General features: G+C 55.3%; 5 protein-coding genes across 5 annotated transcripts in view; 4 read left to right on the forward strand and 1 right to left on the reverse strand.

The window, feature by feature from the left end:
• NFE2L1 (NFE2 like bZIP transcription factor 1) overlaps positions 1–24,676 on the reverse strand; it is a 592,815-nt gene that overhangs the window by 43,941 nt on the left and 524,198 nt on the right. The gene's annotated exons all lie outside the window — the stretch shown is intronic.
• On the forward strand, positions 1,349–4,398 carry HOXB8 (homeobox B8). The gene is made up of 3 exons (XM_052658027.1): positions 1,349–1,417; positions 2,837–3,308; positions 4,091–4,398. Exons 1-3 carry the CDS (start codon positions 1,349–1,351, stop codon positions 4,396–4,398), a joined length of 849 nt encoding a protein of 282 aa, XP_052513987.1.
• HOXB7 (homeobox B7) lies at positions 6,647–9,632 on the forward strand. Its single transcript, XM_052658032.1, has 2 exons — positions 6,647–7,070; positions 8,816–9,632. Exons 1-2 carry the CDS (start codon positions 6,671–6,673, stop codon positions 9,067–9,069), a joined length of 654 nt encoding a protein of 217 aa, XP_052513992.1. The 5' UTR covers positions 6,647–6,670; the 3' UTR covers positions 9,070–9,632.
• Positions 18,620–20,332, forward strand: HOXB6 (homeobox B6). The gene is made up of 2 exons (XM_052658031.1): positions 18,620–19,034; positions 20,073–20,332. Exons 1-2 carry the CDS (start codon positions 18,620–18,622, stop codon positions 20,330–20,332), a joined length of 675 nt encoding a protein of 224 aa, XP_052513991.1.
• On the forward strand, positions 22,994–24,485 carry HOXB5 (homeobox B5). Its single transcript, XM_052658028.1, has 2 exons — positions 22,994–23,555; positions 24,238–24,485. Exons 1-2 carry the CDS (start codon positions 22,994–22,996, stop codon positions 24,483–24,485), a joined length of 810 nt encoding a protein of 269 aa, XP_052513988.1.

The raw sequence follows: 24,676 nt of genomic DNA on the forward strand, positions 1-24,676 counted from the left end.
TTATAAATTATCTCCTCGCTCTTTCTTGTTTTTTCTTATAATAGAAACATTTTCCTTCCATCAGGAATTTCTGGCACGGTGTAGGGATGATTTAGAACAAGCCATTGAATTTCTATCTCACCGGTGAGTCCTCAAATCATGACCATAAAATCCCCTGCACTTGATAAAAATGTTCGCTTCGGCAACAACTTAACTCTGCCTCCCGCTGCCTCACCACCCCATCAGCCTGGCGCTAAACATTCAAGACCCTGGTTTGCTCCTCTCGTTTTCTCCTTTCTCCCTTTCCCTATCAGCCCCTCTCCAGTCTTCAGATTCGATTTTGAAGGATCAAGTGGCCCCATTGGTACCTTCCCCTTAGAAGAGGTAATGGGTTTCATTTTTACAAAGCGGAGGATGACTGGAACCCCCCAAAACACCCCTCCAAAAGCAAGCCACTCTCTCATGAATAAACAATAGACAATGTATTTGTAAAGCCTCCACCTTTGTTGCTAGAAAATGTCTTTCTCTGTGTCTCCCTTCCTTCCTTCTTTCCTTTCCTTGGACAGGGAGCCTCTTCAGGAAGCCATTGGTTCGGATCCTCAGTTTGGGGCCTTCTAAAGCTTGCCCACCACTGTCACTAGGCCCAGTAGGCCAGCAAAGGCAACTGGCAAGACAGGGTGGCATCCAGTCAGCTGGGTTCTGCACTCTGTGTTTCAGGCCCTAGGTCCTTAGGTCTCGAGGGAGAGCCAGCTTTAACTAGAGGCGCCCAAGGGGAAAGGAGAGAACATGGGGGACTCTGGCCTTGCTGTATCCAAATCCCTCCACCCCAAGGTCAGGTGAGGCAGTGACAGTGGCTGAAAGGACAGTGAAGGCTAAAAGGTGCCCCTCCCCACACACCCTCTGCAGTCACTGCCCAGGGCAGAGGAAGGAAGGCACAGGACTTCGGGCACCAAGGCCAGACTCCAGGGCGGCAGCCTCAGTTGCTCTCCCCTGCCTCTGATGTGCTGATGGGCCTGGTGGTGCCCTCTCACCTAGTGGTGATGTGGAAGGCATAGTGAACTGGCCTGACTGAAGGTTGGGAGCCAGTTGGGCTTGGTTACTGGGTCCCAAGGCCTGGGGCAGGACTAGGGCAGCCCAGCTGGTACTATCCTGTGGGTGGCATCAGGCCCCTCTCCCATCACACAGAGTTGGTCTCCTAAAGGCTTGCTTACTGGGCCCCAGTGCCTTCTAGAGACCCTCTCCTCATTCTAGCACCCTCTTCCCAGGCCAACCAAGGCTGTGTTCAACTGCAGAATGAGTTGCAGGGTGAGCTTTGTTCAGGATTTCTCCACTGCCCATTAACACCAGAAAGTTTCAGCTCTTCCTCCGGATGCCTCCTCAGGACCTCCTGGATCCCTTCTCCAAAGAAAAACCTTGTTTGTTTAATGAAGGAAAGTTGGTGAGTGGCCTGGGTGGGGCTACTTTGGGGGCTCCAGAGAGGGAATGGGGGCACGTGCTCCCACAGCTGAAGGAGGCGGAAAATCTCAGAAAAGTCACCGTTTGCGCCGAAAAAAAAAAACCCTCATAATCATTCTCATTTCGGCTTTGTCACCCCCACCGTGCTGCAGTCGGGCGGCGGGGGCGATCGAAGCTGCAGTTTTATAGCTGTAGAGGAAAGAACTCGTAAAATGCTAACAGCTTTTATGCGCTGCGGCATAAACAACAACAGACTCGGCTTTATTGCGTTTTATAGTTTGTTAAAGAGTTTACAGCCGTTTTTTGGGGGCCGGTTACCCAGCCAATTCCCTCCACACGATAGTTAAACCTTTATCAATAATAAGGAAATTGATCATTAAAGCTTTAAATATGACTACCTCGTTTGTTTGAAAATATGTTTAGGAGAGGAAGCTGTATGATTTGATAACTTGTATTAAAATACCAATTACATTTATAGGACCTTTTAAAACTCGGTGCAATTAAACCGTGTTCTTTTACATTTTTCCGAAGCGACCCTGACATTTAAAAAGACTCCAACTGCCTCGTTAAAATCGCGAAATTAACAGCGTGCCTACGCCTGGCGCGCTGTGTATGTGTGTGCGTGTTTTTTTCCGTGACTCCCCCACATCAGTCTTTGGGGGTGGTCTGCGAAGGTATTTGATTTGTTGTGAGGCAAGAGATATCTCATTAATGTAGGTAGTTAAACAGATTTAATCCGTATTCATTCTCTCTCCCCCCCTCTCCTTCCCCCCCCTCTCCCCCTCTCCCCCTCTCCCCCTCTCCCCCTCTCCCCCTCTCTCTCCCTGGGTGTTTTTTTTCTTCCCCTCCTTTTTTTTTTCCGCTCTCTCCTCACTCCCTGGCGCTCTCTGCTCTCGCTCTCTCTCTCGCTCGCTCTCTCTCGCTCTCACCCTCGCTCTGCGTTCTGTCCGGGAGGAGTACGGAGAAGCCAATAGGATGCGGGGTCTCTAATGGATGCAAATGATCATGAAAAGACAGTGCAAAATATGAAACAACTCATTTGCAGGGAAGTAAATCACCGAAAACTGTTTATGAACTGGCATCCCTTCTTCGAAATGTAAAGCGAGGACCTCTTTAAGTGGCGGTATATTTTTGTGTGGGGGGTGGGGGGTGGGGGGAGGGCGAGCGAGCCGCGGCTGCCATGCAAGCCTAGACTTTTGGAGGCTTCGCTGTCCTTTTCTATTCCTGGAAATCACAAAAAGTGTGGAGGCTTCGAGATCTTCTTCGCCTTTTCTTTCTTTTCTTTCCCCCACCTCCTCCCTTCCCGTCTCCTTTCCTGGCGAGGGTGACTAGGAGCCGGCGAATCCGCGTTTTTTTCTCTCTCTCTCCCTCCCTTTCCCCCTCCCCACCCCCTCCCCAACAGCCCCCAACTACAGCCGCCGCCGCCGCCGCCGCCTCAAAATTCAATAAAATGAGCTCTTATTTCGTCAACTCACTGTTCTCCAAATACAAAACCGGGGAGTCCCTGCGCCCCAATTATTATGACTGCGGCTTCGCCCAGGACCTGGGCGGCCGACCCACCGTGGTGTACGGTCCCAGCAGCGGCGGTAGCTTCCAGCACCCGTCGCAAATCCAGGAGTTCTACCACGGGCCGTCTTCGCTGTCCACGGCTCCCTACCAGCAGAACCCGTGCGCTGTGGCGTGCCACGGGGACCCGGGCAACTTCTACGGCTACGACCCGCTGCAGCGGCAGAGCCTGTTCGGTGCGCAGGATCCAGACCTGGTGCAGTACGCCGACTGCAAGCTCGCCGCCGCCAGCGGCCTGGGAGAGGAGGCCGAGGGGTCCGAGCAGAGCCCGTCGCCCACACAGCTCTTCCCCTGGATGCGCCCGCAAGGTGAGCTCGCGTCGGGGGCCGGCGAGGGGCGGGGGAGGAAGGGAGACCCGGGGCCCAGGACGGGCAGGGGGCCGGGCAGGCCGGGCAGCGGTGTCCCCAGCTCCTGGAAGACGTGCTCGCTCCGTTTCAGATAGCCTCCCCCTTCTTTCCTTCCTTCCTCCCTTTTCTTCCTTTTCTTCTTTTTGTTTCCCTTGAAGGAGGTCGCTAAGCGACATTTCCTGAATCCATAAACCCCTCACCCTGCCTGACTTTTCTTCTTCCCCTCCTTTTTTCCCCTTTTACTGTTTTATGGGGGGTAGTGGAGAAAGGGTGGCGGGAGTGGGGGCGCTCAACTTTTGCACTTCTCAATTGCTTTATAGTTTAATTACCCTGAAGAAACTTTTCTTCTGGGGCAGAGGCTCTGGGGGCTTTTCAAGGTGGGTCCATTCGTCCCCATCCCGGCTTTTTTTATTCTTATTTTCCCCCCTCCTTCACATCCTTCCTTCTAAAGTTTATGGCACTTTTAATAGATTCAACCACCCCCGCCCAACTCTCTGGAGCTGCTTACCAGGGGAGGGGGGACCCCTTTCTGGCTCCCTTAGATTCAGTGGTGTCTGATCCCCCTCACCCCCCCTCCACTGACCGCGGCCTCCCAGCGCCCCCGCCCCTGCGCGGGGTAGAAGGTCCCCTGCCCTTATTATACTGGTCTCCTAGGCTGGTTCACGAATCTTCCAACCTTCTCCGTCTCTGCCCCCTCCCCCACCCTCCCCTCCCCTCTGTCTCGCCCTTTCCCCTATTCCCAGCAGCCGCCGGACGCAGGCGAGGCCGACAGACCTACAGCCGCTACCAGACCCTGGAACTGGAGAAGGAGTTCCTATTTAATCCCTATCTGACTCGCAAGCGGCGGATCGAGGTATCGCATGCACTGGGACTGACAGAGAGACAGGTCAAAATTTGGTTCCAGAACCGGAGGATGAAGTGGAAAAAAGAGAACAACAAAGACAAGTTCCCCAGCAGCAAATGCGAGCAGGAGGAGCTGGAGAAACAGAAGCTGGAGCGGGCCCCGGAGGCGGCGGACGAGGGCGACGCGCAGAAGGGCGACAAGAAGTAGGCTCCAGCTGGGACTGCCAGGGCCGCGGCCGCCCTGCGGCCGCCGGTCCCCCGACCGCGCCACCGTCGCCCGCCCCCGCCCGAGAGAGCTCTGGCCCCGCGAGCGGGGCCCGGAGCCTGGCCTCCCACCGCAGCGTCCCCGCCGCGCCAGTCCCCGCTAGTGGTAGTATCTCGTAATAGCTTCTGTGTGTGAGCTACCGTGGATCTCCTTCCCTTCTCTTGGGGGCCAGGGGGAAAGAAAAGGATTTGAAGCATGGACTCCCTCGCCCTGCGAGGGTAAGCGGCTGCGGCCTGGCTGAGCACCCCCCATGCCCCCGCCCCGTGTAAAAAGCCTCCTTGTGCAATGGTCTTTTTTCCTTTGAACGTGCTTCTTTGTAATGACCGAGGTACCGATTTCTGCTAAGTTCTCCCAACAACATGAAACTGCCTATTCACGCCGTAATTCTTTCTGTCTCCCTCCCTCTCTTTTCTCTCTTTCTCTCTCTCTCTCTCTCGCCTCGTCCTCATTTCCCCTCCCACCCCCCCTCCCCGCTGTCCTTCCTAGCTCGCTGGCTTTCTCTCTGGCTTCTCTCTTTTCCTCCAACCCCCCACCCCCCCGCGCCCGCCGCTTTGGTTTGACAATTTCGTCTTAAGTGTTTCTCAAAAGAGGTTACTTTAGTTAGCATGCGCGCTGTGGGCAATTGTTAAAAGTGTTCTTAGGTTTACTGTGAAGAGAATGTATCCTGTATCCGTGAATTGCTTTATTGGGGGGAGGGAGGGCTAATTATATATTTTGTTGTTCCTCTATACTTTGTTCTGTTGTCTGCGCCTGAAAAGGGCGGAAGAGTTACAATAAAGTTTACAAGCGAGAACCCGAGACTGGCCCGACCCGCGCTCCTCATTTGCTCCCAGCGCCTTGCAGATCTGCGGGGGGAGCCGGTCTACCGGCTCTAGCGCCCGCCAGGCCCGGCCGCGCAGAGGAGGGGGCGGAGGCTGGAGGCAGGTGGTGCAGTCCCTTGGCCCAGGGGCGCAGGGGGTGAGGGAGGCGGCTGCGCGCGATTGGAGGAAAGAGAAACGAGGGAGGGGAGCCGAGAGAAACCCCCTCCCTTCGCGTTCCGAGGCTGAGGGCCCGGGAGACCCTCGCGCCCAGGCCACGCTGGAGAGATGCGCCTGGGCTGTTGACTTTGTCCCACCCCCCCCCCCCGCACCTCCCCCTTTGTTTTTGCGTGTTCTTTCTTGTGTGTGAGCGTGTGTGTGTGTGTGTGTGTGCAGGGGTAGAGGTTCAGTACCGAGCTGCTAAACTGGCTTATATTTTGATTTTTCTCGTACTCTGGTCGGGGGAGAAGGAGAAGGGAGATGCTCTTCCCTGCCTCTCCCTTTCTGGGACTTGGCTACCTTCGTCCAGCACCGAGTGGTGACTCGCCGCCTTCCTTTTCTCGCTCTGCTTCTCCAGCAGCCACGCTCGACTGAGGCATCCGCCTCCCATAACCAGAGCAGCATACCGGGCCACCCTCCTCCCTTCCTTTCTCTTCCCACCCACCCCACCTTCTTCCTTTTTTAATTTTCAAACCGTTTTTTTTTTTTTAAGCCATCAGAAACTGCAGCATCCAACGCCCCTGGGGCTGGATCCCGCACCGCTGGGAGCACCCACGAAACCTCGCTGCATCTCTGCCCGTTCTGTCTGGGCCGCACACAGAGAAAGCGTGAGGCCAGGCTCACCTCGCGCCTCACCTCAGGAGAAACGGACCAAGTCCGGATCAAGTTTCCCCAAAGGGCCAGCCATGCTGAATCGCTCCAGAATAATAAAGACCTGGCCTGCCCGCCCCCACCCACCGGTTGTGTGCAATCCCTGCGTTTGTTTCTGGCTGGGTAACGGGCTGGGGAGGATGGGGCGGGGGTGGGTGACAACTCGGATCCCTCTCAGGTTGTTTGTTCTCCGTTCCACTCAATCCCTTCCTCCCCCAAATCTCGCCTGCAAGCTGCCTCCAGCCCACGGGGGTCGACAGCGGCCCTGGAGCCCCCCAGCCCCAATCCATAGGGCCTGGCTTTCCCATTCATTATTGATCATATTTTATAAATCCAACGCCACACAATTTTTTCCACATTACCGGGAGCCGTGGGGAGGCTGATCGGCCATTGGCTGAGGGGACGTCACGTGGGTGGGGTCACGTGGTCCAGAGAGGAAAAAGGGGGTCCTTTTTGGTGTAAATCTGGACTCTAATTCTGTAATATATCAAGGAATCTCGTAAAACCGACACTAAAACGTCCCTGCCTACAAATCATCCGGCCAAATTATGAGTTCATTGTATTATGCGAATGCTTTATTTTCTAAATATCCTGCCGCAAGTTCGGTTTTCGCTACCGGAGCCTTCCCCGAACAAACTTCTTGTGCGTTTGCTTCCAACCCCCAGCGCCCGGGCTATGGAGCCGGTTCGGGCGCTTCCTTCGCCGCCTCGATGCAGGGCTTGTACCCCGGCGGGGGGGGCATGGCAGGCCAGAGCGCAGCCGGCGTCTACGCGGCCGGCTACGGGCTCGAGCCGAGTTCCTTCAACATGCACTGCGCGCCCTTTGAGCAGAACCTCTCCGGGGTGTGTCCCGGCGACTCTGCCAAGGCGGCGGGCGCCAAGGAGCAGAGGGACTCGGACTTGGCGGCCGAGAGTAACTTCCGGATCTACCCCTGGATGCGAAGCTCAGGTAACGCCGCGCACCGAGCTGTCCCGAGCCGCAGTGGCCCGGGCACATATCCCGGAAGGTGCCCCCTTCCCGGCCAACCGCCCTTCTTCGCGTCCAGAGTGCTCCTGGTAGGAGATCGGCCCTGGGGACGCGGCCCCCCCCTGAGCCGCGACACGGCGCGCCGCCCCCTCCCATTTTTGCTTGGTGCTCTCAGACTCGCTCTGCATCCCTGGCGGATCCCTCTTCGCCGACGCCGCGGCGCTCTGAGCCCCCAGCCCACCCCCCACCCTTCCTCCCGGCCTTTTAGCTTTAAATATTTATCAGCCGCGCCGGCACGGGCTGGAGACGAGGCCGTTTGTCTTGCGGAGGAAGGCTGGGGTTTGCAGAGAATAGCCATTAGGGTCTCCCCCCCCTCCCTTCTCCTTTCCCCCGCCGGGGATCTCATCTCTGGGTGTGTCCCCTCAGCCCCAGCTTGGATGAGGTCTGGGGGAGGGGGCTGTAGCTCTGAGCAGTTCTCCCCTCCCCCTTTCCTCCTAGCCAACCCGCTCCCCCATTATTCCCTTCTGGACAATTAGAGGTGGGCTCTAGAGGCCTGGCAGGAGGAGGGGGTGTGAGAGGAGATGAGGATTCAGTCAGGGACACAGGCAGGTGGAGAGAGGGGGGCTGAAACCAAAAGAGAGAGGCTTCTGACTCCCCAGTGAACTTGGGAAGGGGGAGGCAGGGGAACTAGAGAATGGAGCAGAGGCCTCATGGGGAGGCCAGCTGACTTCCTCAGGTGCCCTTCCTAGCACCCCTGGAGAACTGGCCAACAAGTTTTCAAGTGTCCTTCCAGAAGGATGGATGTCCTCTTGGGAGAGAAACAAGGACTCCAAGAAGTCAAATCAAGAGTTAGAGAGTACAGGCCACTGAGGCAGCTACTGCAGAAACCCCAAGAGACCAGAGGCTCTGTGGGGGTCTCCTGACAAGCCTGTCCCAGACAGCTTTCTTTGTGTTGCCCTGGACTCCGAGGCGTCTCTCAAGATCCAGGAGACCCAAGATATGTGGTCAGAGGCTCCCAGTCCAGCCAGGGTTGAGGGCCAAGAGAAGCCCAGCTCTTATTCCATCAGTATTAGTGGTCACAGTTCCCATTACCTGCTCCATAATTCAACTGCCTTTCAGCTGATTTATTAAAGCCCAAATTTTTCTGCTCATAAACATTTCAGCTTGGCTTTTATCTGACTTGAAATTAGGCCCCCAACCCCTCCTCCCACTGTCTCCTTCCTAGGAGGGCTGGCACCAGCACCTCCCCCAGCACGACCTCCCTCCAGCCTCCTCAGGGTCTGGGCCTAACCTGGGAAGCTCTCCCCTGCCCGTCTGCCCCCACCAGCCAGGTACTGAGTGTTCCACCCCAAACCAGGCTGCTGTCTCTTCTCTCCTCCTGTGCCTTCCCAGAGGCCCAAAGATTGCTTTGGAGGGCTGAGTTGTCTGGGCAGGTGGGCAGGCAGGACAGCCTGATTCTCAGCCACTCATTGGAAAATAGCGGAGGACAACAGCTCTCAGACCAACTCCACTGCGCCAAGGAAATCTGCAAATTCTCACCTCCTCCTCATTCCATAACGGGATGGGGGAGGGGTAGACTGGACCTGTAAGGCGGTTTGTCTCCTTTTCTTTTTGCGAAAAGCCCTCCGGCCAGGCCTAGAGTCGCACTCCAGGGTCACCTGCATGGTTTTCCTTGCCATGGCCTATTCTGCACGCACTGACTTTTCTCCCGTAAATACTCTGCGCAGGGACCGACCGCAAGCGAGGACGCCAGACCTACACCCGCTATCAGACCCTGGAGCTGGAGAAGGAGTTTCACTACAATCGCTACCTGACGAGGCGGCGGCGCATCGAGATCGCGCACGCGCTCTGCCTCACAGAAAGACAGATCAAGATCTGGTTCCAGAACCGCCGCATGAAGTGGAAAAAAGAGAACAAGACCTCGGGCCCCGGGGCCGCCAGCCAGGACAAGGCCGAGGTGGAGGAGGATGAGGAAGAGTGAGGGACAGAGAAAGGGCAGAGGAAGAGAGAAGAGAAAGGGAGAGAGAGAGAGAGAAGCTCAGCTCTGGGAACTGAACCAGGAAACTCAAGTCAAATAGGAAAAAAAGCAAAAAACAAAACTATTTAAATGGAAAGCAGTTAAAATTTTTTTAAGGAGAGAAGGTGAAATTTTGGTTTCTTAACACTGAAAAAAATACTACCTATAGGAAAGTCCGTCAGGTGTGTTTTGTACTGTATGGAAAGGACATCATCTACCTGTTCTGTAGCTTTCTGGAATCTGCCTCCCCCTTTTTTATGTCGCTAATTGTAAGGTCTTTGGTAAAATCTTGTTGTTTTGTAAGGTCCCTCTTTGATGCTGTCTTTGTGGTCTGTGGGTCTGGACTGTGTGTGGTTCCCTGCCTTCCTGAGCCCCCTGCCTTCCCAATAGTGGCACTGAAGGGGCCTTAGGGAGCCCCAAGGACCCACCAACTAGCTCAAGTGTCCCCTCTGTGCACCTGGTCTGCCCGCTGCTCCTTGCTCCTGTCAGCCCTGTGATCCTCTTTCCAGTCTATGTGTATCTGAAAGATGGAGAAATAAAAGAAATTAAAAATAAACATATGTCCTATTTTCTGTGTCTCTAAGGCTGGGAGTGGGTGAGAGATACTCATGCATACCGGTGCCCAGCTTCTGCTGCAGTTCATTTCTTAATGTGCTGGTATCAGCTCTTTTTTTCCTTGTGTTCCTTGCTCTGGCCAGATACCACACATATGTAGTTCCCCCCCACCCCGCCTTTTTTTTACACACATTGACACACAAACACACACAATCACACTTAGTTACAGGCTGACATTGCACATAAATATATACCTTGTCATACAGAGTCACAAACACCCATATTCATTATGTTCACAAATAAATATACAAGCATTCACACATCCCAAACCCTTTCCAGAACACATGTATTCACATTCACTCACACAAGTAAACCTACAGTCACACTCACTCACAGACACATTTATATATACGAGGGTAACACTCACACATTGGCTTATAAACACACAGACTCACATTTGCCCCCTAGTAAACACGACCTTGAGTCCACATGCTCAGTCACACACATTCACAAAACCAAGCCAAGCCAAACCCCAGAGTTCCACAGACCCTTCCTCATCCAAGCCTTCACACCAGGCTGTGGCTCGGTACCGCCACGGGGCACAAATATACAGAGCTGAAATCCGAAGTGCTAGGCCCCAAGCTAAGGAAGAGCAGAAGGAAAGGGAAGGTGACCACCCAAATCCGCTCCTTCTCCAGCCGGCGGGTGGGTGGGCAGGCGGCGTTGGGCACAGGCCGGGCGGACGAGCAGAAACCTCCCGGCCGCCCAGGCAGGCCTCCAACCTCGAGATGTTCCCGGCTTTCCGCTCAGCCCGCAAATATTTTCTGCAAGAGCTATTCGGTTATTTTAGTTCAATTTATTTTACTTTCATTTAATTTACCTCATTTTAAATTGATCCACCGACCCAAATAAAACTTAAAATTGGGGGAGAAAAAAATGAGCACCGGGAGCGAGAGGCTGAGCAGTGCGAGTTAGCCGGCTGCTGTGGCCGCATCCCGGCCGCTCTGAGCCCGGCCGCTGGGCCGCCGGGCCGCCGGGCCTCCAGAGCTCAGCCGGCTGCCTCCGCGCTTTTCTGCCCACTGTCCGCGCTGCTGGCAATCTGGAAATCTTCTCCGGGGTACAGAGAAAGAGAAAAAGAAGAACATTTTGCGAGGGAGGTTACTGCCTTTCCTGAATTTGGGCGCTGGTAGCTCAATTCAAAATACCGGCGTATATCAGGGGACCTGGGAAACCCGGGGTGAATTTGGGTTGTTTGGCTCCAAAACATCCCCTTGATTGAGAAATACCAGAGGATGCCGTCTAGACCTTCGGAACTGATTTTTAGTATTTATTAGATTATAAATCCTGGCTTATTTAAATTTAAAAAACAGGCATCGGGCACTGAAAGGGGAAGAGGATTGGAAGGAAGCAAGGATGAGGAGAATCTGTTTACTCTAAATTTGTAAGTAAAAGGCTCCTAAACCTGCGGTGCCCACATTAAGGACCGCAGACCACCCTCTCCCCCTGCAGAGAGCATGGGGAGTTGTCCTTGGGAACCTGAGCAAGTGCACATTTAGGCGAGAGAGCCAAGTGTCTGGGTCCGGCTTTGCTCTCCTTCAATTCCTGGGGTGCAGAGGCAATCATTCGGTAGTTAGAGTGTCTGCCTTAGCCTCCATTAGAGCCACCTTACTTGGGACAAAAGCTAGGCCCTAGGGGAATCTGCGGCCCCCACACCCGCAGTGCTACAAGCCCTCACAGGTGGGGTCCTGCCATCTATAGGGCTGGGAGTGAGGGGGGCAGTCAGAGGGGCATTCAGAGGGGGAAAGGGGGCTTTGACGCTTTCATTTTGCCCTGAGGCTAGTGGCAGCTCTGGACATTGGCTGTTGCTCCCAACTCACCCCCAAATTGCCTTAGAAAAGACCCTGTGTGGAGGTTTTGGGGTGAATTTTTACTAGAAAAGAAGGACAGAGCTCCAGTGAGAATAGGGAGGTTCCAAAAAGAACCCCCTTCCCAGATGGATGCTTGTGCCTCCTCTATCTGATTCCCCACACCCCAAATCTCACACCTTCTCAGATTGGGGTTTCCCCAAAAATCGAGAAGGAGAAGAAAAGAAGATGGCGACTGAGAAAAGGGTTGCTGGTGGAGCAGCCATGAAGAAATGCAATAAATTCCTTGTTGTTTTATGAAAATTTACAACTTTGTGATAGAAGTTTATGAGTGGTTGAATCCAGCGATTGGCCAGCGCCGGTCATGTGGCCGGGCGATCGTGAACATGAACTTTTTATCATTTCCCTGGTGGTTATAATGCAGCATTCTTTTGGACACCACACCTAGGTCGGAGCACTGTCGTCCTTCAGGGCTCCAGCCTCTTGATATTTTTATACTTCAGTACCAGCTCGATAAAGCAAAAGAGAGAGAGGAAAACCAAGGGGGAGAGAAAAGAGAGAGCGGGAGAGAGAGAGAGAAGGAGGGGTGGGAATTACACAAAAGAGAGAACCAAAAATAATTTTAATTTCTAAGTTAATTTGCTTGCTGATCTGGGATTTTAGTCATCATGGAGAGTAAATGGACAATCTGCCCAGGACTGCAGCCTGATACCATTTTTCAAAGCCAGAACTTGCTCCATTTTCTATGCAAATATCAGAAAAGCGAAACACCCTCTCTCCCAAGTCAGAGAAGGGGAAGCAACGGCTCTCAGGTTGGGACAATATTATCTGGAAGATGAAGAAGAAACCGAACGCTCTTCCCCGCCCCCCTTTCTCCCACCCCTTTCAATCGGAGGAAAGAAACCCCAAGGTCTGCAAAGGTAAGGGAGATTCTACAATTTTCTTCTTATTCTTATGCATCGGTTTTGTAGGGGGTGGGGCTTGGGTTTGTCTCTCTCCCCCCTCTTCCAAGACAGGGCTGAACCCCACCTCCGGGCGCTGCAAGGAGAGGCTTCCTAGGAAATTCGGTGGCTGAGAGAGGGGTGGTTGCTTCCTGGAGGAGAAGCAAGGCAGGGAAGACGGTCGGAGGAACCGAAAGGGGCCACGGAGGCGAGCTCCAAGTGGCCTATTTAAGCTGGGAGAAGAGGTTTAAGTTCGAGGGCTGCGGAAGAAAGGATAGGGGGGTGTCTGGACTTGGGGTGCCGGCATAAAGCCGGTTGCTACGGCCTCTGTGGGTTTGCGCCCCCTCCCCCTCCCACCATCTCTCCCTTGTTCCGGCCTCCCCCAATTGCCCCGGCGCAGTTCTCTTGCCCGGTGCGGGTACGGGTATCCGTGGCTTTCCGGCACCGTTGGCACGAGGGGCGGTGGCGCTGAGAGACGTCCTGGTCTCTGGAGGGCCTGGAATCTCCGTTGAGGCCAGCGAGGGCGAGCAGGCGGCTAGAGAGATACAGAAAGAACAATTCACGGAGAAATACTCATTATCTCCCTTCGGAAACATTTCTGAACTTAAAAGGCTGTGGGTGGAGGCACCCAAATTGAGGGAGACCCCCCCCCAAGAAGCCTGCCTGAAAATGCTCAGATCTTTGGCCACTCCCGTAGGAGGGAGGCTCGTTCTGCAGGGAGACAATTTTGTGGTTTTTAACGCGGTAGTTTACAGCGTGTTGGTTTCTGTGTAATACTGGTTCTGTACCTTGTGTTTTATTGGTATGGGATGTGTGGATTTCTGTGGAGGAGAAAATTGCCATGTGTGTCTGATGTGGAAACGTTTCAAACTTTCCTGGATCCAAATGTGGTGATTGTGAAGAAGCTGTTTACCACGTTGTTGTTTTAGGTATGGAAACAAAAAAGAAAAATAAAGAGAAGAAAATTAAAAGAAATTCCCATTAGGGGATTTGATGGTGTCTGGACTAGAAAGCTGCCTGGTACTGAGCTCAGACAGCTAGTCTTGTCCCTCCGGCGCCTGATTCCATTCCCGAGCCAGGCCTGGGGTGGGGGGTGGGGGGATCCGGGAGAAGAACCGTGGGGCGGGAAGCCTAGATTCCTAAAGTAGCTGGTGGGGTTGAAGAAGGCGCCAGTCGCTAGGTGAAGACTTAAAAATAGAGAGGGGTTCTGGGGAAGCTGCCAGCTGAGAGATAAGGGACTTAGGGCTCGGAGAGCAGGAGAGACTGTGATTTAGTTTGGTTTGCAGAAATAGGTGATTGCTTTCCTCTTTTTAAGGACCAGATGCAGAGATTTCAATCTCGGGTCTCTGGTGGCCCAGGGATTGCAGGGTCTGGATGCGCATAGGGGAATATTGGCCTTCTCAATACTGAGCTGAAAAGGGAGAGAGCCACTTGTGGCGCGGGAGGGGGCCCCTGGTGGCACAGGTAGATGCCCTCGAAGCAGGCCCAGTATGGGTGCCTGAAGGGACCCCCCTCGGCTGCGAAGCCAGAGAAGTTCTCGGCCAGCACCCGCGGCACTCGGAGCCTATTCTTAAAGGAAAAATTCCCCAACCTACCCAGACTATAAAGGTCTTTTTCTCCTGTAGTCTTGGCGGGGTATAAATCATCCCTTAGACAGTTCTCTCTGACCCAAATTATGCGGTTTGCTGCCATCTACCGTCCGTTTGGAGACATGCGGCTTCGGCGCCACAAGCTCGGCGACGCTGCTTGAACCCGGCCCCACGCCCGGAGCCCCCAGCCGCTCAGCTTTGGCGGGATTCTGGGGACTTTCGGCCCAGATTATCACCTTTCGCTGGATCTTGGTTCCAGCTTGCCCACATGTGAATTGGAGAACGAGGATCCCTCTCTCTTGTCAGGCCCATCCCAGCTCCAAACCTGGCGGCTGGCTGGGGGAAGCGGCTTTTTTTCTAGGGCATATTTTAAAAGGACTAATACTGCATCTGGCGGGCACGGGGCCCTGAATCAAAGGGTTGGGGGATCAGAGTCGACCCTCTCCCCGCCGTCCCCGCCAAACTCAAGGGGGGATCACGAGGGCCGCTAGGAAGATCCATCCGAGGCCAAGGCTGTTCAAGGTTTATTTGGTTTTCTTTTCGGCCAAGGGAGGGGTCCTGCAGGGGAGGCGCCGGCCCGGGCAGTTCCACTCGGTTGTCAAAAGACAAACCGAGTCTGTGTTCTCCGGGTTGACTGGTGGGTCTTGCCAGTTCCTTGGCCGGTTGAGTGTATGGTGAAAGAACTGAACCGAGCTTTCTGGAAATTGTTGGTGTCTGCAAGTGAGTGTGTGTCCCCTTCCCCATTTCCAATCATTTCAAGCGAAATCGACACAAACATGCTTTGGGGAAAAGCGGGGAGTGGGGATCAATCATTAAGGAAGCAAATCATTGTGATTTCCGTTCCTGCCCGACTCCTCACACCCGCTGAAGCCGACTGCTTTCCCAGGAGGGGGTGGCGAGAGCGAGGGTACGCGCCGCTGCCGCCGAGTTTGAATATTGGCCCGTCTCACGGGTTACTGATTAGCTTGGGCTTTCAAGCCGCAGGAGGAAGCTCTGGCCGCTCCTTTCAAGGTGCTGTGGCCCCAGTTCCTGGGCGGGGGGCTCCAGGAAATTGCCTCTGGTGCCAGGCAGGCCTAGGTGTTACGGGGTCTGGAGCTGGAGGAGCTGCCGAAGTCAAGGGGCCCAGCGGTACTAGGGGCAAACGCGGGGTTTCTGAGGCCCGAGCCTCTGGCGCCTTGTGAGTCTGCCTCGAAGGAGCAGCCCTTTCAGCTCTTCAGCAGAGAGTGACTTTCTGGCGGCTGGAAGGCCCGGCCCAGTGCAGGGGCCCCCAAGGGAGTGCTCCCTGAAAGTCTTGGGCCCCTTGGAGGTTTTTCTTGCCGACAATCGGAAGGACAGATGGAGAGGGGAAGGCGGCTGTACAGAGGGTTGAAACCTTTAAGGGCTCTTAGGGTGCACATGGGCCCGGGGAGAGGGAGCTGAGGGCCACTGCTCCCCCCTCCAACAGAGAAGATGCCATTTATTTGCATAATGGAAATATCTTTGTACCTTGCTTTGGAGGAGCCAGTTTTAAGGCAGTGTTCCCTGTAAACTGCTCTCAAAAATTGGGAGAGGCCACACTGCTCCTCTGGGAACATATATGTTCCCCAAACCCAGAGAATCATGGACTCTAGAGGAAGAATTGGGTTGAGATGTTTGAATTCACCCCACCCCAATCAGAGTTGAGATTGGGGTGGGGGAAGTTGCCCACAACCCTTAAGAGCGGGGAGTGGGAGGGAGCTTTGCAGCCAAGAGGAAGTGGGAAGCCTGGACAATGTCTCAATACCCCTCCCCTCCAAACACCTACTGGCAAATATTCTCCCTGAGATTACCCATGCAGGAGAATTCTACTCTGGAGCTGAACACAATTTCGACATTTACCGGGGAGCTGGAATGTGTGTAAGTCCGCAGGACCACAGATTCACAGCTCAGGAAATTACAATTATAAGTCCTGCCAGTGGGATTTCTATACAATCCTTCTGTTGTGTACTCAAGACTTAGGACACATTTACGTCCACCTCTCTGTACACACACCTCCTCCTTGAGCAGGGAGAGACACCCCAGACCAGCAGATGGCTGTGCCCACTGTGTATTTATATGTTCCCTCTTGGAGACAGACCGACGATGGTAGATGCAACCACAGACAGATTCATAGAGATCTGACTCCAGAAGTCAGGCAGCCTCTGGCCCAGCCCTGCTTGCCTGCTCTTTCTCCCAAACAAACGGATCAGACGAATAAACGCTCATAAATACCTCTGGGCTTAGATAAGAGCGATGAGGCGCTATTTCCTTTCATGCCCGACTCCAGGCGCCCAGGCCCTGCCTTTGCGGCTCCATCTCGCGGCAGGCAACCTGCAGAGGTGAGGTTAATTTGGGGCTATGACTCTAAGGATAAGGCGATTGTTTTCGTGCTTCTATCATAGGGGAAGTCTTCATCTCTCACTGAATCTTATGTTATCCAGGCTTCATGGGAAAGCCCATACCAAACAGTCCCAGTTTGAGGACACTGTGACCAGAAAGGAAGGAGGGCTGAGGCCCAAGGCCCAGCCTCAGTAGCAAGGAGGAGGGACACAAGGCATTCTCCCCACCTTGCTCCTCCAGCCCAAATGTTCTCCCTTCCTTTCCAGGAGTGGGCCTAATCACAGCTGGATTTGAGCACTTATGACTGCATCATTAGGAGGCTAGAGTTTATTTTTTAAAATCTTGACACGCCCCCCCCCCCCCAAGAGGGGCTAGGAACTGGTTGATGGGACAACCAGGAATAGCCACTTAACCATGAAGGCAGAGCGGAGAAGTTGTCCTAAGTTTTGGGAGCCTTGTGGGCCACTTTGCAACAACCAAGTTCCATCCCTGGTCACTAACCTCAATCCTTTACCACTTTTCCTAGTGTCTTGTGCCATCTTCAGTGGGCAGATTTGGCCTACAAAAAGGAGTCCAAAGAACAAGTCAGAGAAGGGTCAGCCTGGTCCCTTCATCATCAGGTTTTGTCCCACATTCTGGCCCATTCCTGGCCCCAGGTCCAAAGCTTGTCATTCTTTATGAGCATTAGAATGTTGAAAATACACTGTGCTTCAGTCTTCCAGGCTGGTTCCAATGCTCATTTTCCTAAAATAAGAGTCAGAGATATACACACTCTCTCACACCAAAGCTTGTAGGCAGCAGGCTGGTAATACATACATGAGAGGTGGGAGGGATTGTAGAGATGCTGAGAGACAGAAGGGTAGTGAGCATCTGGAGAGGGGATACGGAATGATAGTGGTAAGCTGCCTGCTGCGGCCCCAGGAGAACCCAACCCTCCCCCTTTATAAAATGAAACAAAAACCGTCTTGAGAAAGAATTAATTTAAAAAGAACTGTCAGCTTCTGGAGAGACCTGGAAAAGGAGCGATGGCTCCTCTCTTCCCACTGGTTTCTGATTGTCTCCAAAATCAGGGTTTGAGGACCTGAAACTGGAGGAGGAACAATTTTCTTCCCTGTAGTTACTGAGGCACCTTTGATACCTAAGAATTTGTAGCCCAGGATATTCTAATGTCTTTTGGGGTAGGAAGTGGGGTGGAGGGAAGGTTGCAGGCAGGATAGGGATCAGACAAACCTCTCACCCCTCCTCTCCCTATCCCCCTCTTCCCAGTGCCCCTTCCTGTGCCAAAAGCAAGCAATACATACTAGAACCAGGCAAGATATCTTGGGCAGCGGCAGCGGTAGCCTTCCAAGAAGCTCCTAATCTAGCCGCACATCAAAAGGGAGAAGCTTTTAGGCTCAGACCCTCCTCACAATTCCCAGTCTTCTGGGTCCTCTGGCCTGACTCTCAGACTACAAGAGCTGTAGAGAGGCAGGAATAATAAGCCCAGGCTTGGAGGAGATGGAGTAGGTCTGAGAAACAGGAAAAACAGTTTTCAAAACCTGGGAAGGAGATGGTTTCTTCTTCTTTTGCTTCTCGATTTCTGAAAGCGATGCTAATCGGCGGAGAACTCTTCTCTCCTCCTACCAACACAAAACCCAAGAAACCAGCCTTCCCCTTTAGTTCTCTTCTAGGGAGACTGAAATTCCAGATTCCGAGATACTTATCCACCTTCCCTTGAGGGAATGGGGCTCAAGCAAGTCAGGGGTTAACTTTTCTGAAAACACAATTAACTTTTTCTTATTCCTGCGTGGGGAGGGGAGGGATATATTTATTTAATCACTGGAGGATGGGGTGGTCTCAATCCAAGTGCTCCCTCCTCCCTCAAAGGCATAGACGCCTCTTTCGCAGATCCTACGTAGGTGGAACGGGACGCGTTGTGCTGCTGGGGAGAGAGAGAGAGAGAAAGCAGAAGGAGAAGGAGGAAAAAAAGGTTGATAGGTTTGTGCGCGGGTCCCTCGCGCGGGCTGCGCTCCTCCTGGGTGCTATTTGACAATTCCTGCCTCTGCCATTGGTCAGTGTTGGATCAGATGGTTGTATTTCCTTCTGGCCCTCACTGGCACCTCGCCATCCCCCCTCAGCTAAAACCCAATCTCAGATATACTACTAATAGGCGCGGCGCTCGGACTATAAAACACAACAAATCATAAACCCGGCGGAGCAGCAGCGGCCGCGCGCGCCTCCCCTCCCAATGAGTTCCTATTTCGTGAACTCCACCTTCCCCGTCACTCTGGCCAGCGGGCAGGAGTCCTTCCTGGGCCAGCTCCCTCTCTACTCGTCGGGCTATGCGGACCCTCTGAGGCACTACCCTGCGCCCTACGGGCCCGGGCCCGGCCAAGACAAGGGCTTTGCCGCTTCCTCCTATTACCCGCCGGCCGGCGGCGGCTACGGCCGGGCGGCGCCCTGCGACTACGGGCCGGCGCCGGCCTTCTACCGCGAGAAGGAGTCGGCCTGCGCGCTCTCGGGCGCCGACGAGCCGCCCCCGTTCCACCCGGAGCCGCGGAAGTCCGACTGCGCGCAGGATAAGAGCGTCTTCGGCGAGGCCGAGGAGCAGAAGTGCTCCACTCCGGTCTACCCCTGGATGCAGCGGATGAATTCATGCAACAGTGAGTGAGACTTGCTGAGGCCGCCGCGACCCCCATGGGCTCCCTCCCCCCTAGAGTCAGAACTAGAGAGCCCCCCTCCCACCCAATTCTTCCAAGGAGGAAGCCTCTCGGGTTGGAGCTTAGGGAAGATTGGGCGCCTGCCTCGATCTCCCGCGCTGCCCTCACGCCCTCAGGAGTTGCAAAGTTTGCAAAGTCCCAGATGCACTCCGAGCCAGGGGGAGCGAGTGGGTTCTCTGCGAGGGCCAGGCAGCAGCCGAGATCCGGGTCAGGGAGGCAGACAGAGCCCGCGCAGCCACTGGCTGGGCTCTCCCTGGCGCCCCCAGCTCTGGCCCGGTCCCCCACCCCAAGACTGTTCATTAAAAACGGAGTACGTCATGGGAAGGGGGGCGGCGTGACGCTGGCGAGGGAGAGTTGAGTCTGTCCCGGACTGGTTTTCCCTGGGGGTCGGGGGCTGGGGAAAGAGGAGGCACCCGGAAAGGGGTGGTAGTCAGAGGAGGGGGAGAGAATAAGGGGAAGAAGGAGAGGGAGCGGGCGGAGTCGGAGAGAGGGAGAAGCAGGCGCCGGGGTCTCAGGTTGGATTATTTGTCGGTCTTAAATCCCAAATTGATGTCCATTAACGGGACACGAAAGTGAGGAGCCCTTAATGCTGACTACGGATCGATCCACGTCATTACAGATTAAGGGCCGGAATCTGTCACGGGGTGGTGGGGGGGCCAGATGGGAAGAAAAGATGCGTCTAGGAAGAGACACACCTGGCCAGTGCTTCTCCAGCCCCTCCCCCTAGGCTCAGGTGGGATTTAAAACTGCTCCTCCCATCCCCCCACCAAGAATCTAGACAGAAGGCAAAAGCCGAGGAGACCCGGAGGGAATCTGGAGGGGGCGCTGGAGGAGTGAGGAAAGGGGGGGGGGGGCGCAGGGAACCAGGGAGAGTGGAGGGCATCCCGGGACAGGCTAGAGTCCCCGTTTGAGGGTCGAATGGGGGAGGGGGGTTCTGGCCTTGGTGACCCCAGGCCTCAACATCTCCTCTCCGCGTAACAGGTTCCTCCTTTGGGCCCAGCGGCCGGCGCGGCCGCCAGACCTACACGCGCTACCAGACGCTGGAGCTGGAGAAGGAGTTTCACTACAATCGCTACCTGACGCGGCGGCGGCGCATTGAGATCGCGCACGCCCTGTGCCTGACGGAACGGCAGATCAAGATCTGGTTCCAGAACCGGCGCATGAAGTGGAAAAAGGAGAGCAAACTGCTCAGCGCGTCTCAGCTCAGTGCCGAGGAGGAAGAAGAAAAACCGGCCGAATGAAGGCGCTGGCAGGGGGCGGGGGGACGCGAAGGGAGAGGCCTGCGGGGAACGGAGGGCAGCGAAGAGCTCCGGGGAAGGCTCTGCGGGCGGGGGAGCCTGGGGACCTGGTCTCCAGAGCGCGACAGGCGGGGCCCCGCGCTCTCCTGGACGCCCCCGCCCGCAGAGCGCTCGCTGGGCGCTGGGAGGCCGTGCTGCCTGAGCCCAGCCGGCACCCCAGCGCCGCCTCCGTGCCCGCACAACCGCCTCAGCCCGAACAGGCTCCCGCGTGAGAACTGAGGACCGGACTCACTTGATGTTTCCTGGAAGCAGAGCAATATGCTCTTGTCCGTGTCGCGTCTCATTTCGTCCATGTCGCCCGTGCACGGTTCAATGGTAGATTCGCAGTCCCCTCAGCGGGGGCCTCGAAGACTCCCTGACCCCAGACCTCTCTCCCAGTCCCTCCCCAAAGCCACTGGAAGGAGCACATACTACCTAGAAGTAAGAAGAGGAGCCTCAGAAGAAAACAAAGTTCTATTTTATTAATTTTCTATGTGTTGTGTTTGTAGTCGTGTCTTAGCTCTGGACGTGAAATACTTCGGTAATAATATTAATATTATTAATAATGATGATAATAATAAAGACGTAAAACCTCGCTGCTCAGTCACCTCTGCTCCTCCCCTGCCATTCCCCCACCCCCACCGCCACCCCTGCGTCCCGGTGCCGGAAACTCTGCAGCGAAGGCCGGAGCTCTGGTCGGCCCCAGAGGGCCAGACGCGACTCGGAAGTTACAGTTGAGATAAAGGCTGCAGCGGTCCGGCCCAGACTCCAACGCCGCGCCTCGCCGGTGCTGAGGCTCACAACGGCCTTTTCTGGTGCAGAACTGGGGGACGGAGAAGAGTCGTTCCCTATTATTCTCTAGCTTTTCTTCGTTTGTCCGTGGCAGGAGGGAACGCCACCGAGGCCCCCTAACCCGGAGCTCCTGCAGAGACTGAGCCCGGCGGGTCTCTGTGCCTCAGCGCTGGGTTATGTCCGCAGGATCCCTGAGGCCGGTGATCTTTGGCCTGCCCACATGGCCTGATTTCCGCCGGTCTTGGCCCTCGGCTCCTGGCCTAAACTGGGGCCACCGGGTGTCTTGTCTCCCTGCCCACAGCTGCAGTCTCCAGGCGTCCCTTCCTGCCTCAAGTAGCGGCTCAGCGACAAGTAGGGGGATGTGAAGCCCCCGGCAGGCGCCTGGGCGAAGGGCAAGACTTTCCCCCTGCTCTTCGGAGACCTGAGGGCAGGAAGCCAGGTGATGGGGCAGTTTGGTCACATCCCATCAACTTTAACGGACCCATTCTGTCCCCACCCCACCCCCCCACCCCCACCCTCACACAGGCGACAAGATGAGGAGACTGTTTTCCTTTCTTCCTCCTCCCTCTCTTTCCCTTTTTTATTTTTAAAGAAAATAGCCATCCGGCAGAGGGGGCCCAGCTGTGGCGGTCTCTGGCCGCCAAGCGCGCTCAGCAAGGCGCTGCTGATCCTCCGAACTCCCTTCCCTTCCCGGGAAGGCGTGAGCCGCCCGGCAAATTCTGAAACTACCCAGATGCCAGCAAGGGGTCTCAAGTAGGGATTCCCAAGGCAATAATAGCAGGCAATTGGTGAGAAAGCGGAAGGATTCTTCCTTGATCCCAGAATCTCAGGACCACGTTTACAGCCAAACCCGAGTCCCTGATGCGGTGGCCTCTACCGTTTTTCTCCCATCTAAGCCACTTAGCCCCAGCTGGGCTCTTCTTTTGGGGTCCCTATCCTGTTCTGCCATCCTTCCGTCCTGGGCTAGGGATCAGGAAGAGTATTTCAAACTTCTCAGGGGACCCGGAGAAGCGAAAGTTTCTCCTTCGAACCCTTGGCTTTGCCCCACGGGCTTGGCCTGGATGTTGTGGATGGACCGCTGCAGCCGGGTCAGGAAGCAGACCAGGCCGAGCTCACAGGGGAAACCCTTTGCAATAATTTTTTCACACACATCTTCCAACCTCTCCCCCATTTCTGCCCCCCAACTCGAAGACTTGCAAGGCCCGAGTAAAGGAAGAGCAAATCAAGCTTTGGTCACCTTCAGTTAGAATAATAATAACGACGACGACAGGGAGAAGTACCGAACGATAAACTCCACTTACGAGAAAGTGGGTAAAGGCTTAATCGGGTTTCTCCTCTAAAAGACTCAACCCTTCGGGTTAGCCTAGGCCGGGTTTCTTTCTAGCCCGGCGGTTGCACGGAGCCAGCAGGGAGGCAGTCGTCGCCGCCATGGCGGTCGGCAGCCCGCGCTCCCGCCGTTCGCCGGGAGGTGGCGCGCTCTGCTCAGAGGCCGCCGCCAACCTTCTCCCTGTTTCTCCCCCTTCTCCTTTTTCCCCCTCTCTCGGAGGCTCGCATTGAATCGGCCCTAACGATTCTCGGATCGTCATTATTTGTAACCATAGAGCATGAATTACCTCTTGAGGTCATCAGCGAGAATTTACGACTGGTCAACAAAAGCACGTGATTCCCTAACGCCCCCCCATCCCCCTTCCAACCCCCCCCCCCCATATTTGGCCGCATACATAGCAAAACGAAGTACAGTGCATCGCTATAATTCATTAATACATCATAAATCGTGAAGCACAGGGTTATAACGACCACGATCCACAAATCAAGCCCTCCAAAATCACCCAAATGAGCTCGTACTTTGTAAACTCCTTCTCGGGGCGTTATCCAAATGGCCCGGACTATCAGTTGCTAAATTATGGCAGTGGCAGCTCTCTGAGCGGCTCTTACAGGGATCCCGCTGCCATGCACACCGGCTCTTACGGCTACAATTACAATGGGATGGACCTCAGCGTCAACCGCTCCTCGGCCTCCTCCAGCCACTTTGGGGCGGTGGGCGAGAGCTCGCGCGCCTTCCCTGCGCCCGCCCAGGAGCCCCGCTTCAGGCAAGCGGCGTCGAGCTGCTCCCTGTCCTCGCCCGAGTCCTTGCCCTGCACCAACGGCGACAGCCACGGCGCCAAGCCCTCTGCTTCGTCCCCCTCCGACCAGGCGACCCCGGCCAGCTCCAGCGCCAATTTCACCGAAATAGACGAGGCCAGCGCGTCCTCGGAGCCTGAGGAAGCGGCGAGCCAGCTAAGCAGCCCAAGCCTAGCTCGGGCGCAGCCAGAGCCCATGGCCACCTCCACAGCCGCGCCCGAGGGGCAGACTCCGCAGATATTCCCCTGGATGAGGAAGCTTCACATCAGCCATGGTAATTCTCGCTCTCGCTCCTCTTTTTGTCTTCTCGGCTTTTCCTTCTCCGCGTTTGGGGGTGGGGGGAGTCGGCGAGGGAGAGCTTGGCTTTTCCTCAAATATAGATTTCTTTTTTTCGGAGGGGGAGAAGACTCTTAAGAGGGTCCTCACAGCTCGGGGGGACAGAGCCAAAAGAGGGCTTAGCTGGGGGGTTGAAGAGGAGTGTTTTTAATAATTTGTTCCCAGATTTCGCCTTAGGTTTTATTTGCCCAGCTGTACTAGCTTTAGGATGAAGGATGGGGTTTATGTAACATGGGCAAGGGTCCTGCTTGCCCCCGAAATTTTGAGACTGCTTTTAGCAGAGGAGGGGCGAGCAGTAAAACGAGCTTTCCAGGGCAAAAGTGCAACCGTTCTCCTCCCTCCCGGGGTGAGCGGCCGCCTGAGCCCAGCGAAGGGTGAGGCACAGGGAGGGAGCCAGAGACAAAGCCGGGCGCCTTCGCTGCGGGCAGAAGTGGGGGCTGCAGGAGAAGGGGGCATCAGAAAGCAAGCTCGGATGCGGGCATCTGGAGTGGGGAGGATCGGAGCTGCGGTGAGCTGGGTGCCGGGGACGCCTGGGTCCTGCTCCACGCCCCCCTCCCACCCAGTGCCCCCTCCCTTAACCAGAATAACGCGGCCTCGCCGCTCTGCTCTGTCTGCTCCAGACATGACCGGGCCGGACGGGAAAAGGGCCCGAACCGCGTACACCCGCTACCAGACCCTGGAGCTGGAAAAGGAGTTCCACTTCAACCGCTACCTGACGCGGCGGCGGCGCATCGAGATCGCCCACGCGCTCTGCCTGTCCGAGCGCCAGATCAAGATCTGGTTCCAGAACCGGCGCATGAAGTGGAAGAAAGACAACAAACTGAAAAGTATGAGCCTGGCTACAGCCGGCAGCGCCTTCCAGCCCTGAGCCCGCCGGGAGGAGCCCGGGCGGCCCAAGAGTTCATGTCGCCCCCAGCCCTGGCCCCTCCAAGCCTCCTCGCGCTGCCGCCGCCCGCTGGGAACCGGTTCCCACGAGCCTGCCTCAGCCCGGGCCTTGTGTTACGATTTTTCGTTTGGTCTTAGGTCTTCCTGTGGCTCCCTCTCTCCTGGACTGGTTAA

The sequence above is a fragment of the Budorcas taxicolor genome, chromosome 19, assembly GCF_023091745.1.
Source record: "Budorcas taxicolor isolate Tak-1 chromosome 19, Takin1.1, whole genome shotgun sequence".
Lineage (NCBI taxonomy): Eukaryota > Metazoa > Chordata > Mammalia > Artiodactyla > Bovidae > Budorcas > Budorcas taxicolor.